The 19,933-nt window shown below is 49.1% G+C and overlaps 9 protein-coding genes across 13 annotated transcripts; 4 read left to right on the plus strand and 5 right to left on the minus strand.

The window, feature by feature from the left end:
• The first annotated feature begins 48 nt into the window (after positions 1-48).
• On the plus strand, positions 49-1,394 carry LOC108034494 (uncharacterized). 2 transcript variants are annotated; one of them, XM_017109399.3, is made up of 5 exons: positions 49-161; positions 266-464; positions 523-701; positions 761-937; positions 1,001-1,394. In XM_017109399.3, the coding sequence occupies exons 1-5, from the start codon at positions 143-145 to the stop codon at positions 1,240-1,242; spliced, it is 816 nt and encodes a 271-aa protein (XP_016964888.2). In that variant the 5' UTR covers positions 49-142; the 3' UTR covers positions 1,243-1,394. The 2 variants fall into 2 exon arrangements, with proteins under 2 accessions (XP_016964888.2, XP_043951125.1); XM_044095190.2 differs by having other exon boundaries at positions 523-692.
• Positions 1,395-1,449: 55 nt separating this feature from the next.
• On the minus strand, positions 1,450-3,503 carry LOC108034486 (Golgi reassembly-stacking protein 2). Its single transcript, XM_017109391.3, has 2 exons — positions 3,307-3,503; positions 1,450-3,008 (listed from the first exon to the last, which is right to left on the minus strand). Exons 1-2 carry the CDS (start codon positions 3,350-3,352, stop codon positions 1,663-1,665), a joined length of 1,392 nt encoding a protein of 463 aa, XP_016964880.1. The 5' UTR covers positions 3,353-3,503; the 3' UTR covers positions 1,450-1,662.
• A 346-nt stretch (positions 3,504-3,849) lies between these two features.
• On the minus strand, positions 3,850-4,613 carry LOC108034496 (probable prefoldin subunit 6). Its single transcript, XM_017109402.3, has 3 exons — positions 4,402-4,613; positions 4,109-4,334; positions 3,850-4,048 (listed from the first exon to the last, which is right to left on the minus strand). The coding sequence occupies exons 1-3, from the start codon at positions 4,472-4,474 to the stop codon at positions 3,970-3,972; spliced, it is 378 nt and encodes a 125-aa protein (XP_016964891.1). The 5' UTR covers positions 4,475-4,613; the 3' UTR covers positions 3,850-3,969.
• A 209-nt stretch (positions 4,614-4,822) lies between these two features.
• Positions 4,823-9,852, plus strand: LOC108034481 (polycomb protein Su(z)12). Of its 3 annotated transcripts, none has more exons than XM_017109387.3 (7): positions 4,823-5,507; positions 5,575-5,621; positions 6,018-6,507; positions 6,570-7,413; positions 7,488-8,311; positions 8,954-9,127; positions 9,198-9,331. In XM_017109387.3, the coding sequence occupies exons 1-6, from the start codon at positions 5,285-5,287 to the stop codon at positions 9,118-9,120; spliced, it is 2,595 nt and encodes an 864-aa protein (XP_016964876.1). In that variant the 5' UTR covers positions 4,823-5,284; the 3' UTR covers positions 9,121-9,127; positions 9,198-9,331. The 3 variants fall into 3 exon arrangements, with proteins under 3 accessions (XP_016964876.1, XP_016964875.1, XP_016964872.1); XM_017109386.3 differs by having other exon boundaries at positions 8,954-9,124; positions 9,198-9,329; XM_017109383.3 differs by lacking the exon at positions 8,954-9,127 and having other exon boundaries at positions 4,824-5,507; positions 9,198-9,852.
• A 382-nt stretch (positions 9,853-10,234) lies between these two features.
• Positions 10,235-13,389, minus strand: LOC108034480 (26S proteasome non-ATPase regulatory subunit 2). Its single transcript, XM_017109382.3, has 2 exons — positions 11,304-13,389; positions 10,235-11,240 (listed from the first exon to the last, which is right to left on the minus strand). Exons 1-2 carry the CDS (start codon positions 13,224-13,226, stop codon positions 10,404-10,406), a joined length of 2,760 nt encoding a protein of 919 aa, XP_016964871.1. The 5' UTR covers positions 13,227-13,389; the 3' UTR covers positions 10,235-10,403.
• A 342-nt stretch (positions 13,390-13,731) lies between these two features.
• Positions 13,732-15,254, plus strand: LOC108034488 (putative nuclease HARBI1). 2 transcript variants are annotated; one of them, XM_044095188.2, is made up of 4 exons: positions 13,732-13,972; positions 14,026-14,195; positions 14,244-14,517; positions 14,579-15,254. In XM_044095188.2, the coding sequence occupies exons 1-4, from the start codon at positions 13,835-13,837 to the stop codon at positions 15,164-15,166; spliced, it is 1,170 nt and encodes a 389-aa protein (XP_043951123.1). In that variant the 5' UTR covers positions 13,732-13,834; the 3' UTR covers positions 15,167-15,254. The 2 variants fall into 2 exon arrangements, with proteins under 2 accessions (XP_043951123.1, XP_043951124.1); XM_044095189.2 differs by having other exon boundaries at positions 14,258-14,517.
• LOC108034397 (uncharacterized) lies at positions 15,169-16,499 on the minus strand. Its single transcript, XM_017109278.3, has 4 exons — positions 16,270-16,499; positions 16,044-16,206; positions 15,775-15,988; positions 15,169-15,717 (listed from the first exon to the last, which is right to left on the minus strand). Exons 1-4 carry the CDS (start codon positions 16,454-16,456, stop codon positions 15,457-15,459), a joined length of 825 nt encoding a protein of 274 aa, XP_016964767.1. The 5' UTR covers positions 16,457-16,499; the 3' UTR covers positions 15,169-15,456.
• A 73-nt stretch (positions 16,500-16,572) lies between these two features.
• On the minus strand, positions 16,573-17,817 carry LOC108034491 (CAAX prenyl protease 2). Its single transcript, XM_017109395.3, has 2 exons — positions 17,315-17,817; positions 16,573-17,260 (listed from the first exon to the last, which is right to left on the minus strand). The coding sequence occupies exons 1-2, from the start codon at positions 17,718-17,720 to the stop codon at positions 16,758-16,760; spliced, it is 909 nt and encodes a 302-aa protein (XP_016964884.1). The 5' UTR covers positions 17,721-17,817; the 3' UTR covers positions 16,573-16,757.
• A 33-nt stretch (positions 17,818-17,850) lies between these two features.
• LOC108034487 (succinate--CoA ligase [GDP-forming] subunit beta, mitochondrial) lies at positions 17,851-19,871 on the plus strand. Its single transcript, XM_017109392.3, has 4 exons — positions 17,851-18,053; positions 18,140-18,269; positions 18,337-18,436; positions 18,778-19,871. Exons 1-4 carry the CDS (start codon positions 18,003-18,005, stop codon positions 19,745-19,747), a joined length of 1,251 nt encoding a protein of 416 aa, XP_016964881.1. The 5' UTR covers positions 17,851-18,002; the 3' UTR covers positions 19,748-19,871.
• The last annotated feature ends 62 nt before the right edge of the window (positions 19,872-19,933 follow it).

The raw sequence follows: 19,933 nt of genomic DNA on the forward strand, positions 1-19,933 counted from the left end.
GTATTCCTAAAGACATTGTTGCGTAGTAACTGGTTTTTTTCCTTGCGGAACCAGTTCCCAACTCACTAGTTTTAGTTCGATATTTCTTGCAGTATTTATTGCCTATCGATAGTTCAAAACAATCAGCTGTACAATATAAATAATGCCGCCGCAAAGACCAGGTAATAATATATTTAATAAATATATTTTAATACATTCATTACAAATATATTACCGTTTCACATCAATCCATTTGCCCAGTATAATAACATTCTTCTCCTTGCAGTTGTTTCGAAGAAATTCGTGTGGAGCGCCGAGGCAACGGAATGGCTTCTGGAAATGTGGCAGGAGAATCTGCAAGACTTTCGTTGTAAAAGGCGAAAAAACTTGGATATCATGAAGAAAATGGCAGCCGCCATGAGGGAGTACGACATCACTTGGGTCGAAATAAAGGCCAAAATGGACAACATGAAGAAACGATACCGGTATGTAATGTTTTTGCTTAAATCACATGTGGTCCTTGATAGCAGCTGCATCCTTTAGCAACGAATTCCAAAAAATAAAGTCCTCGGGAAGTGGGCGTTCCAAATGGAACTACTTCTCCAAAATGCGGCTACTTGTGGACTACAGTGATGATGAAGATGATGATGATTTGTACGACATCGAAGCAGAGAGAATGTCCAGAAGAGCCTATCAAAGGAGGCGCAAAGCGTGTAAGGATGGTAAAAAATGTCCCTAACTTATAATCAAAAACTATTATAACATTACATTTTTATTGCAGATAGACGTCCTGTGAAGGAGGAATCGCCCGAGGGGAGCCAACCCGAAATCGAATACCTAGACTCGTTCCCAGAATCGGAGTTTCTCGAGCCAGACGTTGTTCTTCACAAGAGAAATCGTCCCCAAACTGAGGATTATAATGACAGCGAAGAAGACATCCTATCGAACCTGTATTCTAGTAGGGAAAAAGTTTTCTGATCCTTCAAAGAAATCTTTCTTGTAATATCCATATTCCTTACAGAGCCAACTGAAAGAACGCATGCGGAGAATATGTCAGACTCTTCCGTGGAATTCGACTTCCCTGAACTTAACGCTAAGCGCTACAAGCGTGATAGAGCTAAAGCTGTGGGCGAAGAAATGTTGGCCCTTCAAAGGGAAACTCTCAAGGTCTTGCAGACAATTTCAGAGAACCTCTCCAGTTTCCACGATAAGTTCTTGAGAGCACTCAAGCCAAGACGCGAGAAGCGCCCTAGACTAAGTTAGCTAAGAGCTGCATTTGTTATATATTAAGAGAATTTTCCTACATACGTAATATGCAAAATATTTTTGCAAAACTTGTATAGAATGTGTTGACATAAAATGAGTATGAAAAACTAAAATGTTGTTCCTTCAGAAGTCACCCTTTTTAAAAACTGATCGTCACGGTTCTTAAAGTATGTATTAAAAGCTGGTTGATATAAAGACCTTAAATACATAGATATTTTTATTTATTTATTATAATTAATTTAGATTATTAATATGAATGCAATGTACATATTTTTGCATGCAGCTGGCCAACGTCTTCGCGCCACTTGTGATTCTTGCTAACGCAATCATACAAAACAATCAGTTGATTCTCAAACATAAAAGCTTAACGACAATTTGTCCAGGTTTAGCAGTTGGTCAATTGGCCCACTTGAAGTCTTAGTTGCCCGCCTGGTGGACTGCCGGTCCCGATGGTTCGTTCTCGCCCGCTGGAGCAGCACTGGCTTGCGGTGGCACTGGTGGCGCGAACACATGGGCCATTTGGGGCGGCAACGGCGTCGGCTGCGTGGGAAACAGTCCGCCCATGGAGGGCTGCACCTGCGGATACGACGGCACTGTCTGGGCGCCGGCTGGATAGGAGAGGGCAGCTGGGGCCGACATGTAAGCCTGTTGCGGTGCAGAGAACATGGGCACAGCCGCTGGCGCTGCCGTGGCCTGCGGGAATGGCAGTTGGGCGGCGGGTATGCCACCTACAGTAGCGTTCTGTTGTGTGCTGGGATCAAAGACGCCAGGTAAAAAGATGTTGGCTGGCGGCGGCAACGGTTGCGCTGGTGCGGGAGCCTGCACTTGTGCCACAGCCACGTCAGCGACTGGAGCCGGAGCCGGGGCTGGAGCTGGAACGGGTTCGGCGATGTTGGCCTGCGTCTCCAGTGCTGCGGTGAGTGCATCAGTGGCTTCATCCGGATTGAAGTAGGTCTTGAAGAGGCTCTGTGCCGGTGGTTCAATGGTGGGTGGTCTGACCTCGGCGTTCGTGGATCCAAAGGTGTTGGCCAGCGGCGGTATGTAAGGCAACGTTGGTGCGACCACAGCAGATCCTGCGGCAGCTACTGGAACACCAGCTGGAGCTGCTCCACCACTACCACCACCAGCCGTTAGTAGCGGAGCAGAGGACTCCGCGGCAGCAGACGGCGTTGCTCCACCAGCTACAGGATCGGCCTGCACGGGAATACGGTGTAGATAGCCAAAGCCAATGCCACAGCCCAGGGCTCCCTCGCCTCCCCAGGCGGTATTCGGCTTGATGGTGACCTCACGGCAGGCGTCATCGTCCAGATTGTAGACGTACATCTTCAGTGGCTGCTGCTCGTGCGTTTCGATCAAGGTGAACAGGTCGTCGTTCTCGTGGCGAATAGCGTCTGCTCCGATTACATAGTCGCTGTAGGCCCTCAAGCCAGCCAGTTCGGCCGGCGAATTGGGATGCACTTCCAGGATGTGCCAGACGCTCTCGTTGGCGCCCTCGAAGGAGCAGAACCGGATGCTGACGCCCAGCAGTCCCTGGCCGCCCCAGCAGTTGCTCGGTGTGAGGGTCAGTTCGCGGACCGTCTGCGTCTTGCTGGAGTACACGGTGAGCCGCACCGGCTTGTCCACGTTCTGGCGCAGCAGCTCCTTCAGCATATCGTTGTCCTGGTCCAGACGTGTCCCGGCAATAGCCACAATGAAATCGAAGAAGGCCTCCAGTCCAGCCTTCTGACCAGGCGAGTTGTCCTGCACCTTGAGGACGTGGTAACCTGCGAAACAGGATTATGGTTAAATGGGAGTTACATTTGGTTAAAAGGGTATCTTTTATTTGAATCAAGTTCCATACAAAAGTAAAATCATGTTGATCAGTACTAAGAATTTGGTCCTAAAGCTGGTCTTACACAGCAATTAACTATTTTTAAGGCCAATGCTTATGTATTAAAAGGGATTACTGGGTGTTAGCTAGTCGACTATCCTATAGTGAGCCGCAGCTTTATTCTGATTGGACCAGCGGCAGGTTTACGTTTACGTGGTCCGTGGCGATGGGGGTTTCGTAGACTCACTTACCTTCCGTGCCGCCACCGGGAACGTTGATGCTATGGCTCGAGCCCATCGTGCAAGTGCGTCCAGTCGAGCTGTATTCCAAAACCGGGCTTTTTCAGCGCTGTAGCCCCGCTTCAATTGTGCCAACAAATTATAAGTTCTGTTCTTCGTGGCAATAATTTCTTCGTAGAGATTAGTGTGACCAGCGGACGGCAGGCGCTGAAATACCACAGCAGCCAGTGGGTGTGCTAAAACTAACAGCTGATCCGAAACATTAGGGGAATTCAAAAAAAAATATTTTTTAAATATTTTTAAGTTATAATTCAAATAAATCCAAGCTAAAGAATTGATAACAAGTTTTAATATATCAAAATTACAATCTAAAAACAGTATCTGGTCAGTGGGGCACAAACAACACGCTGCCAACAGCCCAATCATCCATGAGATGATCTAAAAAAAAGAAAACTTTTATTAAACATTATAATTCTGTTCCCTCTTTTTACATATTTTTCTAGCTTGCTGATAAACAATCTTCTAAGTTCCCCAAATACTTGATACTGTACTCCCTTGAATGTTTCATTCTGTTTATTGATTTCAAGATTAAGCGGTCGTGCCAGGTGACTTACAAGCCGTCGAGCTTTACCAAAATAAATTATAAATTAATGGGTGGTGTGTGTGTGGGGGCCTCTACTTCATTGCCGCCGCCACCTGCCATTGCTGTTGATACTTGGCCACGGCCTCCCGATGCTTCAGCATGTCCTTCTCCCTGTGGAAAAGAGGAGAAGCAATTAGTTATGCCTTTGATGCTGAGCCTATGGCCACTCACATATTCTCCAGCGTGTCGCTGGAGCTCTTCAGCTCCTTGGAGATGTACTCGATGCGCTTGCCGACATTCTGGCGCGACTCCTCCAGCTCCTGCTTGACCAAAATGGGGCCGCAGAGCTTGAAGACCTTGTTGTCGGGCCCCAGCAGATTCAGTTCGTCCAGCACGCACTTGTTCTCGTTCAGCTGGCTTTCCAGCAGGGCCCGCTGCTTCACCATCTTGACGCAGGCTGCTCAGGATGACAAAAAGGCCAGATAAATGGAGATTCACAAACAGATGGCATGCATTCTACTCACATTTCTGCAGGTTCTGGTATGACTCAACCTCGGTCTGCATCTTTTTGTACAATGCTGCGCTGTTCTTGTCCATTTTGATCGAGTTGCTGCGGGCGTTTTTCTGGAATTTTGGTGTTTATAAAGCAGTTGTTTCACCGGTTTTTAATAATTTCGGCAAAATTCCACAAAATGCATGTGAGATGGTGATGGGAAGAAAACTCGATAACACGACTCGATACCAGGGCGTTGCCACCTGGCTCTGATAGTTTTGTTTTCCAGCACTGCAGCAAAACAGCTGTGTGAAAAGTGTACTTTTTATTGTAGTTTATCTAATTTAATTATTAAAGTATGCGATAAATTAATATTACAGTGTTTTTCCAAGGGCATGTATAAATTGCAGAAAATTGCATTAGGGTCCCCCGAAACAGTGTTGGTAAACGCCCGACTGCCAGACAGATGCCGCATGACAGACGGCACGCAAAAAAAAACACAAGCCTTTGCATTTTGGCAGCAAATAACAGTAAATTAGTTTTATCAACTGCCAAACAGATAATCAGCAAGTTAATTAATTAAATTTAAGAGAAACAGTGGCCGCGAGTGGCAATCGAACATCAAGTCACACGTCATGCAGTCGCAGCGTTGCTAGTGCGCCCATAATAACGCTGAGACAAAAGCAAAAGGTTTCGCGCCGAAAAGGAGGACGGCAAAAACACGCTCAGCGCTGCGAAAAACACGCAAAAACCGATTCTAAATGGACTCTGAGGCGGCGAAAATGTGCCCGAACTAAAAGCGAGTGCGTGCGGTTGTAATTGTGATCCGTGGAATCCGTGCCGCTTCAGTACCGCCCCCGCACCGCTCCGCCACTGCCCCGGCTCCCGCCACCCCTTGCCAACACACAAACACAATGGCCCCAGCGAAAAAACGCGAGAAAGACAATAGTGCCGATGGTGCGGCCCCCAATGGCCTAACTGGCCTGTCCCATGGAGCACCACCGGATGCGGGAAGTGGCAGTGGTAGTGGCAATGGCCACGGCCACGCAGGCTCTACTGTACCGCCAGCGGGCGAGGGCCAGATCAAGCTCAATGGCCACCAGCAGGAGCAGGAACTCTTTCTGCAGGCCTTCGAGAGTGAGTAGCGCGCCCGTGGGATTAACTACTTTAAGAGGTCCTGTGTCATATGATATTTGCCTTTCAGAGCCCACGCAGATCTATCGCTACCTGCGCAATCGACACGAGACAAATGTAAGTTCGCGAGGCCGGAAAATATGACCCAGAAACATAGGTGTCCCAGGAAATCGCTGACAACCATTGAAAATCAGACTAGAATCGTATTTAAACATTATCCCTTCACAAATCAAAGGAGATCCTTCAAAATCTGATCATTTTAAGAGCTTATTTTCATATCAACTGCAAAGTTCCATTGAAAAATAGCAAAAACTAAGAATTCCTAAGCTTTATTTGCATATTAACAGAAGGAATCTTTAAAATCACACTCTTTATGAATTAATCCCTAAAGTCATCAACATAGTCACCAATAATCAAACCAAAGTCCCACCAAATTGTTCTTAACCTTTCGGTTGTTAGAGATTTCTGGATCAACCCTTAATCCTCCTATTAATCACACACTCCCCAACGCAGCCCATCTTCCTGAACCGCACGCTCAGCTACATGAAGGAGCGCATGTCGCGCAACAACAAGAAGCGGGCCAGCTTCCAGATTAACTCCATGTTGGACAGCATAACGCAGAAATCGGAGGCGGTGAGTCAGAACTACCTGCACGTTATCTACGATTCGCTGCACGAGAAGCTCCAGTCGGCGACGGCCAACGATTCTGGCGAGGACTTGCTGCAGGAGCAGCTGCTGTGCGAGGCGGGCGAATCGGTGAGCGTGGAGACCACTCTGTACAAGATCACACGCAGCAAGCGGAAGGACAGCACCCTGGACTTCCAGGAGCTGCTCAGCAAGAGCTCGCAGATCGTGTACAACCCAAAGGATCGCGTGGGGGAGCATGCCACCATCAGCATTCCCCTGCAGACGATGCGGCCCATGGGGGAGCAGCACACGCTGTACAAGCTGCTCTTTCGCATCAAAGTGCTGGCGCCCAGCTCGTGCAATGACGAGAACTCAGGTGGGTTTTCCAGCCACCTCTTAGTTTGCCCACCTAAACCAATGATCTTTCGCCTCCTGTAGAAACTCCTCCGAACAAGCGGTCGCGTCGCAACGAGAAGATGTTCGGCTCGGAGCTGATATTGTACGAGAAGTCCAGCGGCTTCATCACCGAGGGCGAGTACGAGGCCATGCTGCAGCCCCTGAACTCCACCAGCATCAAGTCCTTCTCACCAAAGAAATGCACCTGGGAAACGATGCCCGACAGCTACATTCCACTCTCGCTGACCTACGATGTCTACCAGCAGAGCCCTATGCTCAAGTTCCATCTGACGCTGTCCAATGAGCTGCTGCCCGAGGTTATCTCGGCGCCGGAGCTGCAGCGCTATGTCCAGCATCTGGATGCTGTGGCCGAGATGAATCACAACAACAACAACTACAGCAACAACAATAACTGCAGCGGATTGAAGAATGGGGGCGGCAGCGCCTTGTGCAAATCCACGCCCGAGCACATTCAGATCGTTTACAATTTCATGTACAGCAACAATACGCGCCAGCAGACGGAGTACACTCAGGAGCTGAACTGCCCGTGGTGCGGACTGGACTGCCTGCGCCTGTACGCCCTGCTGAAGCACCTGAAGCTTTGCCACGCCCGCTTCAACTTCACCTACCAGCCGGCTGGCAGTGGGGCGCGCATCGATGTGACCATTAATGATGCCTACGATGGCTCTTACGCTGGATCGCCCTACGACCTTGCCGGACCCTCTGGCTCCTCGTTTGCCCGCACCTGCGGCCCCGTGCGACGCACTTCGGTCACCAGCCTGATGGTGTGCCGGCCCAGGCGACAGAAGACCTGCCTGGACGAGTTCCTGGAGCTGGACGAGGACGAGATCAGCAACCAGCGTTCGTACATTACGGGCCACAACAGGTAAGTGGCCATCCGAGTTTAGATATCATCGGTCAAGCCTTGGGTTATTCGACGAACCAACTAAATCCTTTCAGGCTCTACCACCATACGGAGACCTGCCTGCCAGTGCATCCCAAAGAGCTGGACATCGACTCCGAGGGGGAGAGCGATCCGCTGTGGCTGCGCCAGAAGACCATCCAGATGATCGACGAGTTCTCCGACGTTAACGAGGGCGAGAAGGAGTTGATGAAGCTGTGGAACCTGCACGTGATGCGTCACGGATTCGTGGGCGACTGCCAGCTGCCGATCGCCTGCGAGATGTTCCTCGATGCCAAGGGCACCGAGATTGTGCGCAAGAATCTCTACCGCAACTTCATCCTGCACATGTGTTCGCTCTTCGACTACGGCCTGATTGCGGCCGAGACGGTCTACAAGACGGTGCAGAAGCTCCAGGGCCTGCTGAGCAAGTACGCCGCCGGGCAGGAGCTGATGCAGCGCCAGCGCGAGGAGCAGCTCAAGTTCTGGCTGGAAGTGGGCATGCACAAGAAGCAGGAGGATCCCAAGGCGCTGAAGTCGCCGCAAAAGCCAACGCCAACCGCAGACCAGGCATCTACCTCCTCGGCATCCGCCTCGGGCTGTGGTGCGGTGACCAGCTCGATGCAGCCGCCCAAGCGGATGCCGGCTCATCTGAAACGAGGCGGTGCAGCTGCCGCCTCAGGCAGTGCGGGAAAGGCGGCCGAGAATGGCAGCAACGGCAGCAACAACAACAGCAAGAACGTGGCCAAGAAGAGCGCCGACCAGCCGCTGAGCACCCTGGCCAACACACGGGAGCGGCGCTCAGATCCTGGCCAGAAACGCAAGGTCAGCGGCACGCAAACGGCGGCCACGCCCGCGACAAAGCGCAAGCTGAGCGCCAAAGGTGAGTGTCAGGCTAGCTAGCAGGAGCATTCTAGTCTCATCTCCATCGTAGTCATTCGTTATTGGACACTGGCGCCTTGGGGTTCCATGCTGTAACCTGAGTGGGGTGCAGTCTGCAGTCTACAGACAGTTTCTTCGAAAAATGCAAACAAAAGTGTGTTGTAACAGTTGTGGAAATATGTATTCCTTTTCGTTTAACTTTAAAATCCTGAGGATTACACTTAAAAATTGTTTAGCTAAACATCTTAGTTTATTTTATTAAGCTTCCGATTATGACTTTAATAGTTTCTAATATTTATTTAACAAGCCGAAATATTACATATAAATTTTGTTTGCATTTTTAGAAAGTCCAGGTATCACACTTCCTCCCTAACCAGAGCAGTATCAATCAAAACTAATATGTAGTAATCCTTAAATAATATTAACCAATCGTTAACCACACATCCAAGAAGAGGAGATCGTACATGCATTTTCATATGTACATACAAATCCGAATAATGCATCTAACCATCGTCATGAGTTCACAATGAAAGTCACCGAGCAGAAGCGAATCAAAAATTCAATCAAAATTTATGCTTTGAACCCTTTTTCTTTGGACTTAACTCGATTCCTCCTCTCAATGTGAACGCGCGGTCTTTGGCAGATGTGGAGCAGGCGGCGGACGGGCCGGAAGTGGTGGCCCACAGCGACAACGCTGTCGATGTTGGTATTATTGATGAAGATGGTGATGATGATGATGGTGGCCACGTTAGAGCCGTGGGCGCGAATGGCATTGCGAACCCAGTTGGCGACAACTGTGTGGGCAATTAATTAAGTAGTAACTTGAATTGAATCGACCGCTTGTCTAGATCCTCGTTAATTGTTTGTGTGTTTGGCCCATTGTACAGATAACATAGTGCTGAGCAAGCGTCAGCGCTACAGCGACGGAAGTGCCGGGGCAGGAGCCGGAAATGGAAACGGAAGCGGAGCCAGCCGCAACAAAAGCAATAACCATACACTGCCAGCAACCAGTAGCAACAACAACAGCAGCAGCAGCAGCAAGCGACCCCTTGCCCGGCGACGCTCCTCCACGGAGAAGACCAAGTCGAGCGGATCGGCGGGAGGCGGAGCAGCCGGCGTCCGCACCAGGCTTTCGGTGCCGGCCAAGTACGAGAGGCGCTGACGCAGGCGCCGCCGCTGCTGCTGCTGCTGCTCCTCCTCCACCTCGACCTCCACAGCCACCTCCTCCTCCTCATTCATCGCCTCCCGTTGACCAAGTGCATCGCAGGGCCTAGGATGCGACGCCGAGGCCGGGCAATTTTTACAAACCCCTATCTTTATTGCTATCTATCTATTATGTTGTTTTATATTTTAGTCGATTTATGATGTTGGACATTTTGTAAACAATTATTTGTCGGATTTCGAATTGACCTCAAATCTGTTCGCTTCGTTCGTTGCTTTTTTAAATACCGACTCTGTAAGCCACCTTAGTTCTACCCGCAAATCGTAACCTTAAATCAAATATATTTAACTCTAATTTGCCAGTTACTTAATAACAAACCACATACAGGGCTTTTGGAAAACAGAATTCAAAACCGATTTGAATTATTACGATTATGTAAATTCGGCTTCTGTGGCGAGGCATTGACAGAAATTTATCATATGTAATTAGTGCAGAGTGTATACATATATCTATATTTACAGCCGTAAGCAAATCTATTTTTAAAGTACAATCCGTACGGGCGAAAGTAATTCCAAATCCAGCTAAAACACACTATCACTAGAGCCTACCGCCTACATTTAAAACATACGTGCATAAATAAAAATTCACTTCAATCACACACAAAACTAATTTTGCTAAAAGCCACTGAATAAAGTATGCATATATATTTTTACAATGCATTGAACAAGGCTTTGAATTGGTTGCGAAAAGGCAAAGGGGGTCTTAAAAGTGTAAACTCTTGTTTTTATTTTTAATAAGTAGATATATTTTCGTTTTTATGACATTTGAATCAACTGCCAATGAGGGGAACAGATAATAATTGGGAGTTAGTTTGCTGAACTTCAATTTCTCGCATATATGACCTTAAACGTTAAATGTTTGAATGCACATTCTATTTCACAAAATTGGGGTTCTTTTTCAGAATGACAAAGCCCTCCATGACCGGGGTGAGGGCCAGATACTCATCGGTGGCCAGCTCGGCGCGCTCGCCGATGGCCAGCAGGACGGGCGTGGTGTGGGTCTGGAAGCCGGTGATGGTCTTCGGCTTGCCAGCCTGGCCGACCACATCGATGGCGATACCGACGCGGACGGGCACCTGCAGCTGGTTGAGCTCCTCGTCGAAGGTGATCAGCATGCGGGCCTGCATGGCGGGCACCAAGGTGTAGAGCAGATAGTGCGATCGGTTCAGGATCAGGTTCTTCACGTCCAGCAGGGACACTAGCGTGGCCATCAGACCGGCGACGGCCATGGGGTTCATCAGCTGGCGATCGCTGTGATAGGGACTCAGCGACAGCGTGCCCTTGCCCAAGTGCGTTAGACTCTGGGCGATGCGTACCATGAACAGATTGCTGGGGTCCTTCGAATGGTACTGTGCCAGCTGGCGCAGCATGGAGGCCAGGCGAGCGTTATTCGTGCCGGCGCCCACCAAGCCCATGGCGAAGATCGCGTTGTGGGCCACCTCGGCGTCGCTGTCGTGCGAGAACTTGCTGAGTGTGTCGATGATGTTCAGCTTTGGGTTGGAGGCGGATATCAGGCCCAGGGCCAGGGGCACGGCCCGTCGGATGGCCGGTTCGCAGTAGCGCAGCAGGTTGCCAAAGGAGCGGTAAGCCATCTCGGCGCCAATGTCCTCGCCCATGGCGATCAAGGCAATGCCCAGCACGGCAATCGATTGGGTGGCCGACAGGTCCTTCTCGCGCTCCTTTTCCTTCTCTTTCTCCTTCTCCTTGTCCTGAAAAGAAGCACATTTTAAAAATTATTAGCTCTTTCCAAATTAATTTTAAAAGAGCCTTACCTTGTCCTTGCCCTTGTCCTTCTTGCTCTTTTCCTTCTCGTCATCGGCACTCGCGGTCTCATAGTGATCGGAGCAGATATGGAGCAGCTGCTGGATTTTGAGCACGTTGCCAGTGCCCGCATATGCGCAAATGTCCACCATGGTGGTGGCCATGCTGCGGTGCGGCTCCTCCAAGACCTCCAGGGTCATCATCACTGCCTCGGTGGACTTCTGGCGGCCCAAGTAGAGCAGACCCAGACCCAAAAACAGGAATCTGGTGTAGGTGTCCTTCAGGTCCGACTTGGTCAGACCCATGATGGTCTGCAGCAGGATCTCGGTGATCTCCGCGTTGCAGGAGCCCACACTAATCAGACCCAGCGACAGGGCCGTGATGCCCAGGATCTCCACGCTGGCCGAGCTCTTGTTGTTGCTGCCGAAAGAGAAGACCGTCTTCAGGGTGTCGATCACAATGGAGCGGTTGGAGCCAGCATAGGCTATGCCCAGGCCAAGGATGGCGCCCACGCGCATGCACGAGTTCTGGTTATCAATGTAGTCGGAGAGCAGGGCATGGGCCGGATCCACTTCGTTGCGGATGCCGCAGTTGACGATTCCGCAGGCCAGCAGAGCGCCGGACTTGATGTTGTCGTCCGTGGAGTACAAGTACTTGTCGATCATGGTCAGACCGCCGTCCACGTCCCACAAAAGGATCAGACCCAGCGAGGCGGTGGCCGACAGCATGCCGTGCTCCTTGTTCTTGTACAGCCACTTGTTGCCATCCTCCGACAGCAACTTATCCACACCGAAGCCAGCATTGACGAAGCCATTCACAAAGCTAGCGGCCAGATTCTGCTTGGCCGAGTCCACCTGGATGGACGCGAAGCGGGAGCGCGAGTTGTCCAGATGCGACTTGTAAATGTCCTCCGGCGTCTTGGGCTCCATGATGTCCAGTTCGCGGGCCAGATTCAGGAAGTGCTTGTTCAGATTGGCATTAGACATGATCTCCATGAGGTCGTCGTAGTCCGGCACCGATTCGTCCAGCTCCAGGCAGATCTGTTGGCGGGCCAGCATGAAGGCCAGCTGCTTCTGCATGGCCGGCTCCTTGGGCTCCTTGAAGATCTCGCCTATCTTATCCATGTCGTTGAGCATCAGCGCCAGTCGCATGGCCTGGGTGTGCTGATTGAACTTGCGCGACAACTGGAGGGCAGTTTCCAGAATAATCGTGTTATCCGGCTCGGGAACGTAGGGATAGCAGGACTGCAGATAGAGGCAGACGCGCGGATATGCCGACTCGTCCACGTAGTCGCCCAGCAGGTGCAGGTGATCGATTTCGATCAGCAGATCGCAGGCATCCGCCTCGGCGTTATGCTCCATGTTGTAGGGAATGATCTGCTTGACCAGCTCGATGAGCTGCACCCTAAAGTCGCCCGTTGTGTCGTGATAGTGGGCGGATATCTCGCCGGACAGGTGACGCACATACTCGTGGCCCCAGTCTCCGATGCGCTGCTTGCGATCGCAGAGGAATCGGTAGGCCAGGCAGTCCTTACCGCTGCCCATGGTCATCGAGAGCACCGAGATGATGTCGGCGCACAGCTGGCGGGCCTGCTCGTCGGGCATGTGCTTGTACACCGTCTTCATGGTGTCGTAGTGCGGGCGCATGAACTTCAACGGCTTGGGCACCGAGGTCATCGATGTGGTGGATGCCCGTATCAGCTTGGCCATCATCTCCAGCGTCGGCTGGTAGAGCTTCACGTCCGGCTCCTGCAGGTGCTGCACCAGCAGCTCCAGCTCCTCCTGCAGCTGCTGGTCCTCGTCGGAGAGCTCCGGCTGCTGCTCCTTGTCCTTACCGTCCTTCTTCTCGTCCTTCTTGGCCTTCGCATCCTTGGCATCGCCGCCCGTGCCCGCCGGCTGCGGCTGCTTCTTCTCCTGCTTGGTCTCGCCCGTCATGTCTGCCTTGCAATGTCTACTTTTCCCACAACAATCTGTATATTTCTCTACTTTACTTTGGATCCCAACTGTGATTCGGCGCTAGCTTTTGTGCCTCTTTTTTTTTTGTTAAAACTGAGAATTACACAGCGCTTTTTGCCAGGGATGGAGTATGCCGATATTCTTGAGTTAAAATATGTGTTTATCGGGGTATTTTTACAGCCGTACATCGCTGTTATCGGTATTTTTAAGCAAACGTAGTGTCAGCGAACGGAAGAGCCACGTAAGGGTTAGAGAAAAAGGGAGACAAATCCCATGTAGCCGATATTTATATTATATATTTTGACTTCATTAAACGCTATTTCTGCGAAGCTGTCAAGTAATGCATGAAAAGGAAAAATATACCAGATATAATGGTGGTATTTCGAATACTGTTAAGTTAGCCGAGACACCCTCCTAACATTCACGAGTGACCGTACTGTGGCGTACATTTGAGTAAGCTGGGAGTGTGTCCTCGCTAATTTATCGATAGCGCCTGTGCCTTTTTGTTGACACCAGCGGACTAATCAATTAATCTTTGATTTAAAAACAAAAATATAAATAAATACAGCAGGACTCAAGCCATCAAAATGCTGGGTTCAAGGAGAGCCGCAACTGTATTAGCTTTTGGAATGGCGGCGTGTGTTCTGGAGCTTGAAAGAGAGGAAAAAATAAAACAACGCCGCAAAAAATATAGGTCAAGGCCATATTTAAAAGAAAGTGGAAAAGTATGTATTATGGTTAATTTAAAGGTATATGCATTCATATCTTAACTTTTTAGCTTGAACACTTGCTGCAAAGTCCAACGTTGTTTTATGAGAACTTCCACATGTCGGAGGTAACTTTTAACGCGCTATTCGGATTGGTAGAGAAGACCCTTCTCTCAAAAAGGAGTACTCAACCCGAAACTACATCTATCCCGCCAAAAGCCGAGTTGGGGATCATCCTGCAGTAAGTGTTATCGTATATCCACACATTTCCTATCATTTATTTGCTCAGATTTCTTTCAACAGGAGAATTAAAACGACACTCAGGGTATACATACAACCACCTCAACACGCAGGACTTGCAATTAATTCTTGAAAGAGTATGCGATGCCATCTGCGAGGGGCTGAAGGACGAATTCCCAAAGTGGACGACCGAGAACATGCTCAGGTGGTCAGAGGAATTTAAGAAAAAATTCAAGATTCCAAATTGCCTTGGAATCGTGGGAGGAAAACATGTGGCTATTAAGAAGCCCACAAACAGTGATGAACTCTTTCTTAACTACAAGGTATGTGTCCTATATTAATCAATAAAATTCAGTAGTGATACCTAGATTCCTCACATTTTAGGGTTTCCATTCGGTTCTCATTCTGGCCATCTGCGATATCTCCTATCGGTTTACCTACATAGACGCCGGCGCCTTTGGCAACGGAGGCGAGCAGTATGCCTTTACCAAAAGCAAGTTCGGAAACGATTTACTATCGGACAAGCTGCCATTCCCGCAGGATAGTATGCTAAATGGCCACGAAGCTCCCTACTTTATAGTCGGCAACGACGCGTTCCCCCTCCACATGCGCCTGATGAAGCAATATTATGGCAAACACCTTGATGAGAAGGAGCAGGTTTTTAACGCTAAGCTGGGCGAGACTCTTCGTTGCATAGAGAACGCGTTTGCCATTCTGAGCGCCCGGTGGATGGCTTTCCAACGCACTTTGCCCAACCAACCTTATGAGGCGCAAAAGATAATCGCCACCTGTTGCTACCTCCACAATTTCCTGATGCGGGAAAGCCCCAAGACCTACAGTATAACACCAGATTCTGAAATTCCGCCAAATACAGTGATGACCGAATTACGACCCTGCCGACGAGGCCGACCTCACGATTTCTGCAAGAAACTTCGCAATAACCTAAGGGAATATCTCAACAGCTGTGTTTGAAATTGGTTTACATATTAAGACATTTATTTGTTAACACTAATTTAAAGGCTTTTCCTGACAATAAAAGCAATGTTTTATGATGGCTTAAGTTGTCCCTGGAGTTGTGTGACACAAATTATAAATCTTATTGCGGAATGATACAACTTCCTTTTGTCATTAAACACACTCTGAAGTGATTCTTTGGATTTTTAAAACCTCATAGCAGTTCGAGTCTGACGGCGATGGCAAGAAACAATCTTTAACTTATATACTATACTTAATTATACAAATTGACGCACTGGGACCTATCTTCATAGATCTTTAGCTTTGAAAGCCTCCTGTTCGGCCCACAGACATTTAGTCATCTTTTGCTCAACCACATCCGCCAACTCTGGAGGCATTTTATCGAGCAGCGACTCCCAGTAGCCAAAAATGGGTCTCCTCAGAGCAGTCTTCTTCTCGCTCTGAATGAATTTGCTTAACAAGTCGCACATTTTTTTGGCAGGCGTTGGAGATGGTGACGATGACGATGGTAGATCCAACCTTTTTCTTTTTGAAGGCCAATTCGTCTCCTGTGGGAAAGAATGTTCTCAGTTATTTGGTTAAACTAATGGCGGACAATGTCTCACCTGAGTGGGCAAGGAGTCACTTATATTGTTGTCGGATAGATCGTGGTAAGGCACGTTCTCGACTTCTTCAAGGACACTGCCTGCATCATCGGATTCCAGCAACTTTGAGTCCATGAAATCAGTTTGCTCCGAGAACTTCTGTTCCTCCTCCTGATCCTGGCCCTGATCTTGGGAGACCTCTAGTTCTTCTTCGGCATACGTAGAACTTTGAGTCCTTGAGAATAAGCGAAAATTAATTAGGGTTCATAACAGAACTCCTGAGGACATACCGCTGTGAAGAAGTGGACACTGGCAGGAAGGACATGTGCTCAGCGAATTTCCACTCCACATAATCCTCACCGGGCTTCGGATTTTCACTCCTCGACTGCTTTGTGTTGCGATAGTACTTATAGCTGTCTCTCAGGGACTTCCAGGCGGCCTTGCAGCTCTTGACTGCAAAAAAATCATATTGTTATTAATATAATTTAAAAGGTTTTGAATATCATTAGCACTCACCATCTTTATTAACCTCTTCGGCGACCTTCTCCCAAGCTTTCTTCAGGAGCGGTCCATGGAAGTGCCGCTCGTGGTGTGTGTCCCAAAGTATGGGCTTGGCTTGCACCGAATGGATTAGCATAATCTTGTCATTGGTTTTGAATTGCCCAAGCCGGCTTTTGCGCGCTCTTTTGTCGCTTCCATTCATTTTTCGCGTTTTACCTGGCGAATTGCGAAGTGGTTTGATTGCTTGGCTAAAACAGGGCTGCACTAGCTACCTATCGATATATCGATGTTTCAAGGTCTGTTCAGACAGGCGGCGCATTTCATTGAAATTTGTATAAAACATAAGCGGGTTTATTGTGCCAGTCAGCTTTCTCCGATATTAAATTCATAACTAAACATTGTCCATACACAGAAATTACTTATGTACATACACATGGCTGCATTCTATCATATGGCAGCTGTTGATAAGGATAAAATAATTCAACTACTACCAATGATATTAACTATGTATTCCAGTAGAGGGTGTTTTCATAGATCGAGGGAACAGTAGCCAGGGGCAGCAGGAAAATCCAACCAGCAAACCCAGCTATGTAGAGCGCAATGGCCACCACTCGTCGCCACAGGTCCTGCTGCCAAAGATCCTGCAGATCCGGCAGACCCATGTGATTGCAGAATGCGTGCACCAAAATGGGAGCCACCACATGACCAGTGCGGGCAAACAGGAAAGCGGAATAGAATCCAAACAATGTGGTGTAGATGAACTGGAACAGTCCAATCAACAAGGCAGTGCTCAGCTCCACGCCCAAGCTCAGGCGCTCGGCAATGTGATGCAAGTGGGCCACTCCGAAGAAGAGCGGCGTTATGAAAACGGCGATCAGCGGCGAAAAGCTCTGCAGGATCAGGGGCATCATGCAGGCCCGGAACACAAACTCCTCGCTGAGCGGAGCCATCACATGGTTGCGCACCCAGATGATGCTGTTGAAGGAACCCATCCAGTAGTCCACATCTGATATACAAAGAGGGGAGTAAATAATGAACTAGATGCAGATTCGCAACATACCCAAGTAGGAGCGAATGGACTCGTTCTGCAAGTTGACGAAGATGGGCCCCAGGAAGAGCAGCACCGTCAGTCCGTAGGGTATCACCACGGCCTGCCACAGTCCCTCCAAGCGGAATCCCAACAGCTTGGGAAAGGGCTCTCGCCTAAGGAGCTCCGGTGACGAGAAGAAGTACACAAAGAGCGGGGCCACCAGCATCACCATGGAGACGCTGGCGAATCTCCTCTTGATCGTCGTCGGATGGTCCCGGTTGTGTTTGGTGCTCCAAATGTAGAGGCTGCCCACGTAGAGCACCGCCAGCACGAAGCAGCAGGTCACCGAGGTGACCACCGGGACCTGGGGCAGCGCTTCGTGGTCTGCATGTTCCTGCATGGTAACTCCGACTTCTGGCTCACTCAGGTTTTTCATTCAATTTAGGTTAATCGTCATTCTTCGATGAGCATTAGATAGCCGAAAAAAAGTACACAAAACCAGCTGCGATAAGATAAACAGCTGTTGCAGAGATGTGACCGTGTCTCGGTGTTTGCTTTCGCCACACCTGGCCACATTGTTCGGTGATAATAATCTTGGTGCGGCGGCGACTTTTGGTTGTGTTTTTAAACAATTTCAGCCGATAAAGTGGACCGGTTCTGGAAATAAATCAACAAGAGTTTGCCAAGAACAGCCAGTTACCAACGAAGAGCAGCCGCAATGTCGTTCCTACTGAAAGCAGCCGCCACAGCCCGTTGCATCGTTCATAAGGTTTCCCACCATATGCTCCCCAACTCTTCACCAAAGAGCAGTTGAGTTGACCTTTGTCTCCGCTTTGTTTATCTTCCGATGGCCAGGTACCCGTGCGCCACCTGAACCTCCTGGAGTTCCAGAGCAAGGACCTCCTCCAGAAGTACGGAGTGGCCATCCAGCAGTTCAAGGTTTTGGACAACTCCCAGGCGGACGCGGAGGTCGTCAAGACTTTTGGTAAGTTGAGATACCATGCCGGTGTTTATGTAACCTCCGGGCTAATTGATGGTAAATGCTTTCCCAGAGTGCCCCGAGTATGTGGTGAAGGCACAGATTCTGGCCGGCGGGCGTGGCAAGGGGACTTTCGACAATGGTTTCAAAGGCGGCGTGCATATCACCTCCAAGTAAGATAAATATAGTATAAGGTCTGTTCTGGTTTCCACAATCACAAGAAAATACTATTATCTTGTATATTTTTAAATTTTGCCGTAGAAATGGATTTATTTCGGAAACTAACATTATTTTATATATATGTTAATCTTTTTTCCATTTTCTATATTCTCATTATGACAATAAAAATGAAAAGATGTTATAGATCTCTATTTAAAACCCCATTTTAAGTATAACTCGCACAATGAAAATATTATTTATTATAATTCCTTAAAGTGTATGAAACCCAGAACAGGCCTTTGAAAGCAAGTGATAAGGCGAGTTAATATACTAATATTGTTTGTACTTTCGGCAGCAAGAGCGAGGTGCTTTCGCTCACCAAACAGATGATAGGAAACCGGCTGATAACGAAGCAAACGCCCAAGTCGGGAATTCTGGTCAACAAGGTCATGGTGGCGCGCAGTATCAACATCACCCGGGAGACCTATCTCTGCATCTTGCTGGACCGAGAGCACAATGGACCCGTGCTGATTGCCTCACCTGCCGGAGGCATGGACATCGAGGCAGTGGCCGAGGAGACCCCCGAGAAAATTAAGACTATTCCGCTGAGCATTGATAAACCCATTCCGGAGTCGACGCTGCTGGAGGTGGCCAAGTTCTTGGAGTTCAAGGGAGACGCCGTGAAGCGTTGTGCCGAGGAAATTCAAAAGCTCTACACCCTCTTCAAGGCAGTGGATGCCGTACAGATTGAGATCAATCCGCTGGCGGAGACGGACAAGGGAGAAGTGATCTCCGTGGATGCCAAGCTTAACTTTGATGACAATGCCCAATTCCGGCAGAAGGATATCTTCGCCATGGACGTCACCGAGGAGGAGTCCGATCCCCGTGAAGTGGAGGCAGCCAAGTACAACCTGAACTATGTGGCCATGGATGGAAACATTGGTTGCTTGGTGAATGGCGCTGGCCTGGCCATGGCCACCATGGACATTATCAAGCTGAATGGAGCTGAGCCCGCCAACTTCCTGGATGTCGGTGGTGGCGTCAATGAGGCCCAGGTGGCCAAGGCCTTCGAGATCCTCACCGCTGATCCGAAAGTCAAGGGAATCCTGGTTAACGTCTTCGGCGGCATTGTCAATTGCGCCACCATCGCCAATGGCATTGTGGCTGCCTCCAAGAAGTTGCAACTGAATGTTCCATTGGTCGTGCGATTGGAGGGCACCAATGTGAACCAGGCCCGCGAGATCCTCAAGAACTCGGGTCTGCCCATTCAGACGGCCAGTGACTTGGATGATGCCGCCCACAAGGCGGTGGCCGCCCTTAATTAGTCGGGCTTTAATCAAGGAGATAATGTCTTCCAGATTATCACGACGCACTTTAGCATTTACGATGGATAGGCCTTTTAATCATAAGTTTTTATACAATATAACCAGAATATGTTATATTTTAAAATGCAGATGGTTTTTCGGTCGGGTTTTATTAAAAGATTTGTTTTTAAACCCTAACTTTTAATT

This window comes from Drosophila biarmipes, chromosome 3L, assembly GCF_025231255.1.
Source record: "Drosophila biarmipes strain raj3 chromosome 3L, RU_DBia_V1.1, whole genome shotgun sequence".
Taxonomy (NCBI): domain Eukaryota; kingdom Metazoa; phylum Arthropoda; class Insecta; order Diptera; family Drosophilidae; genus Drosophila; species Drosophila biarmipes.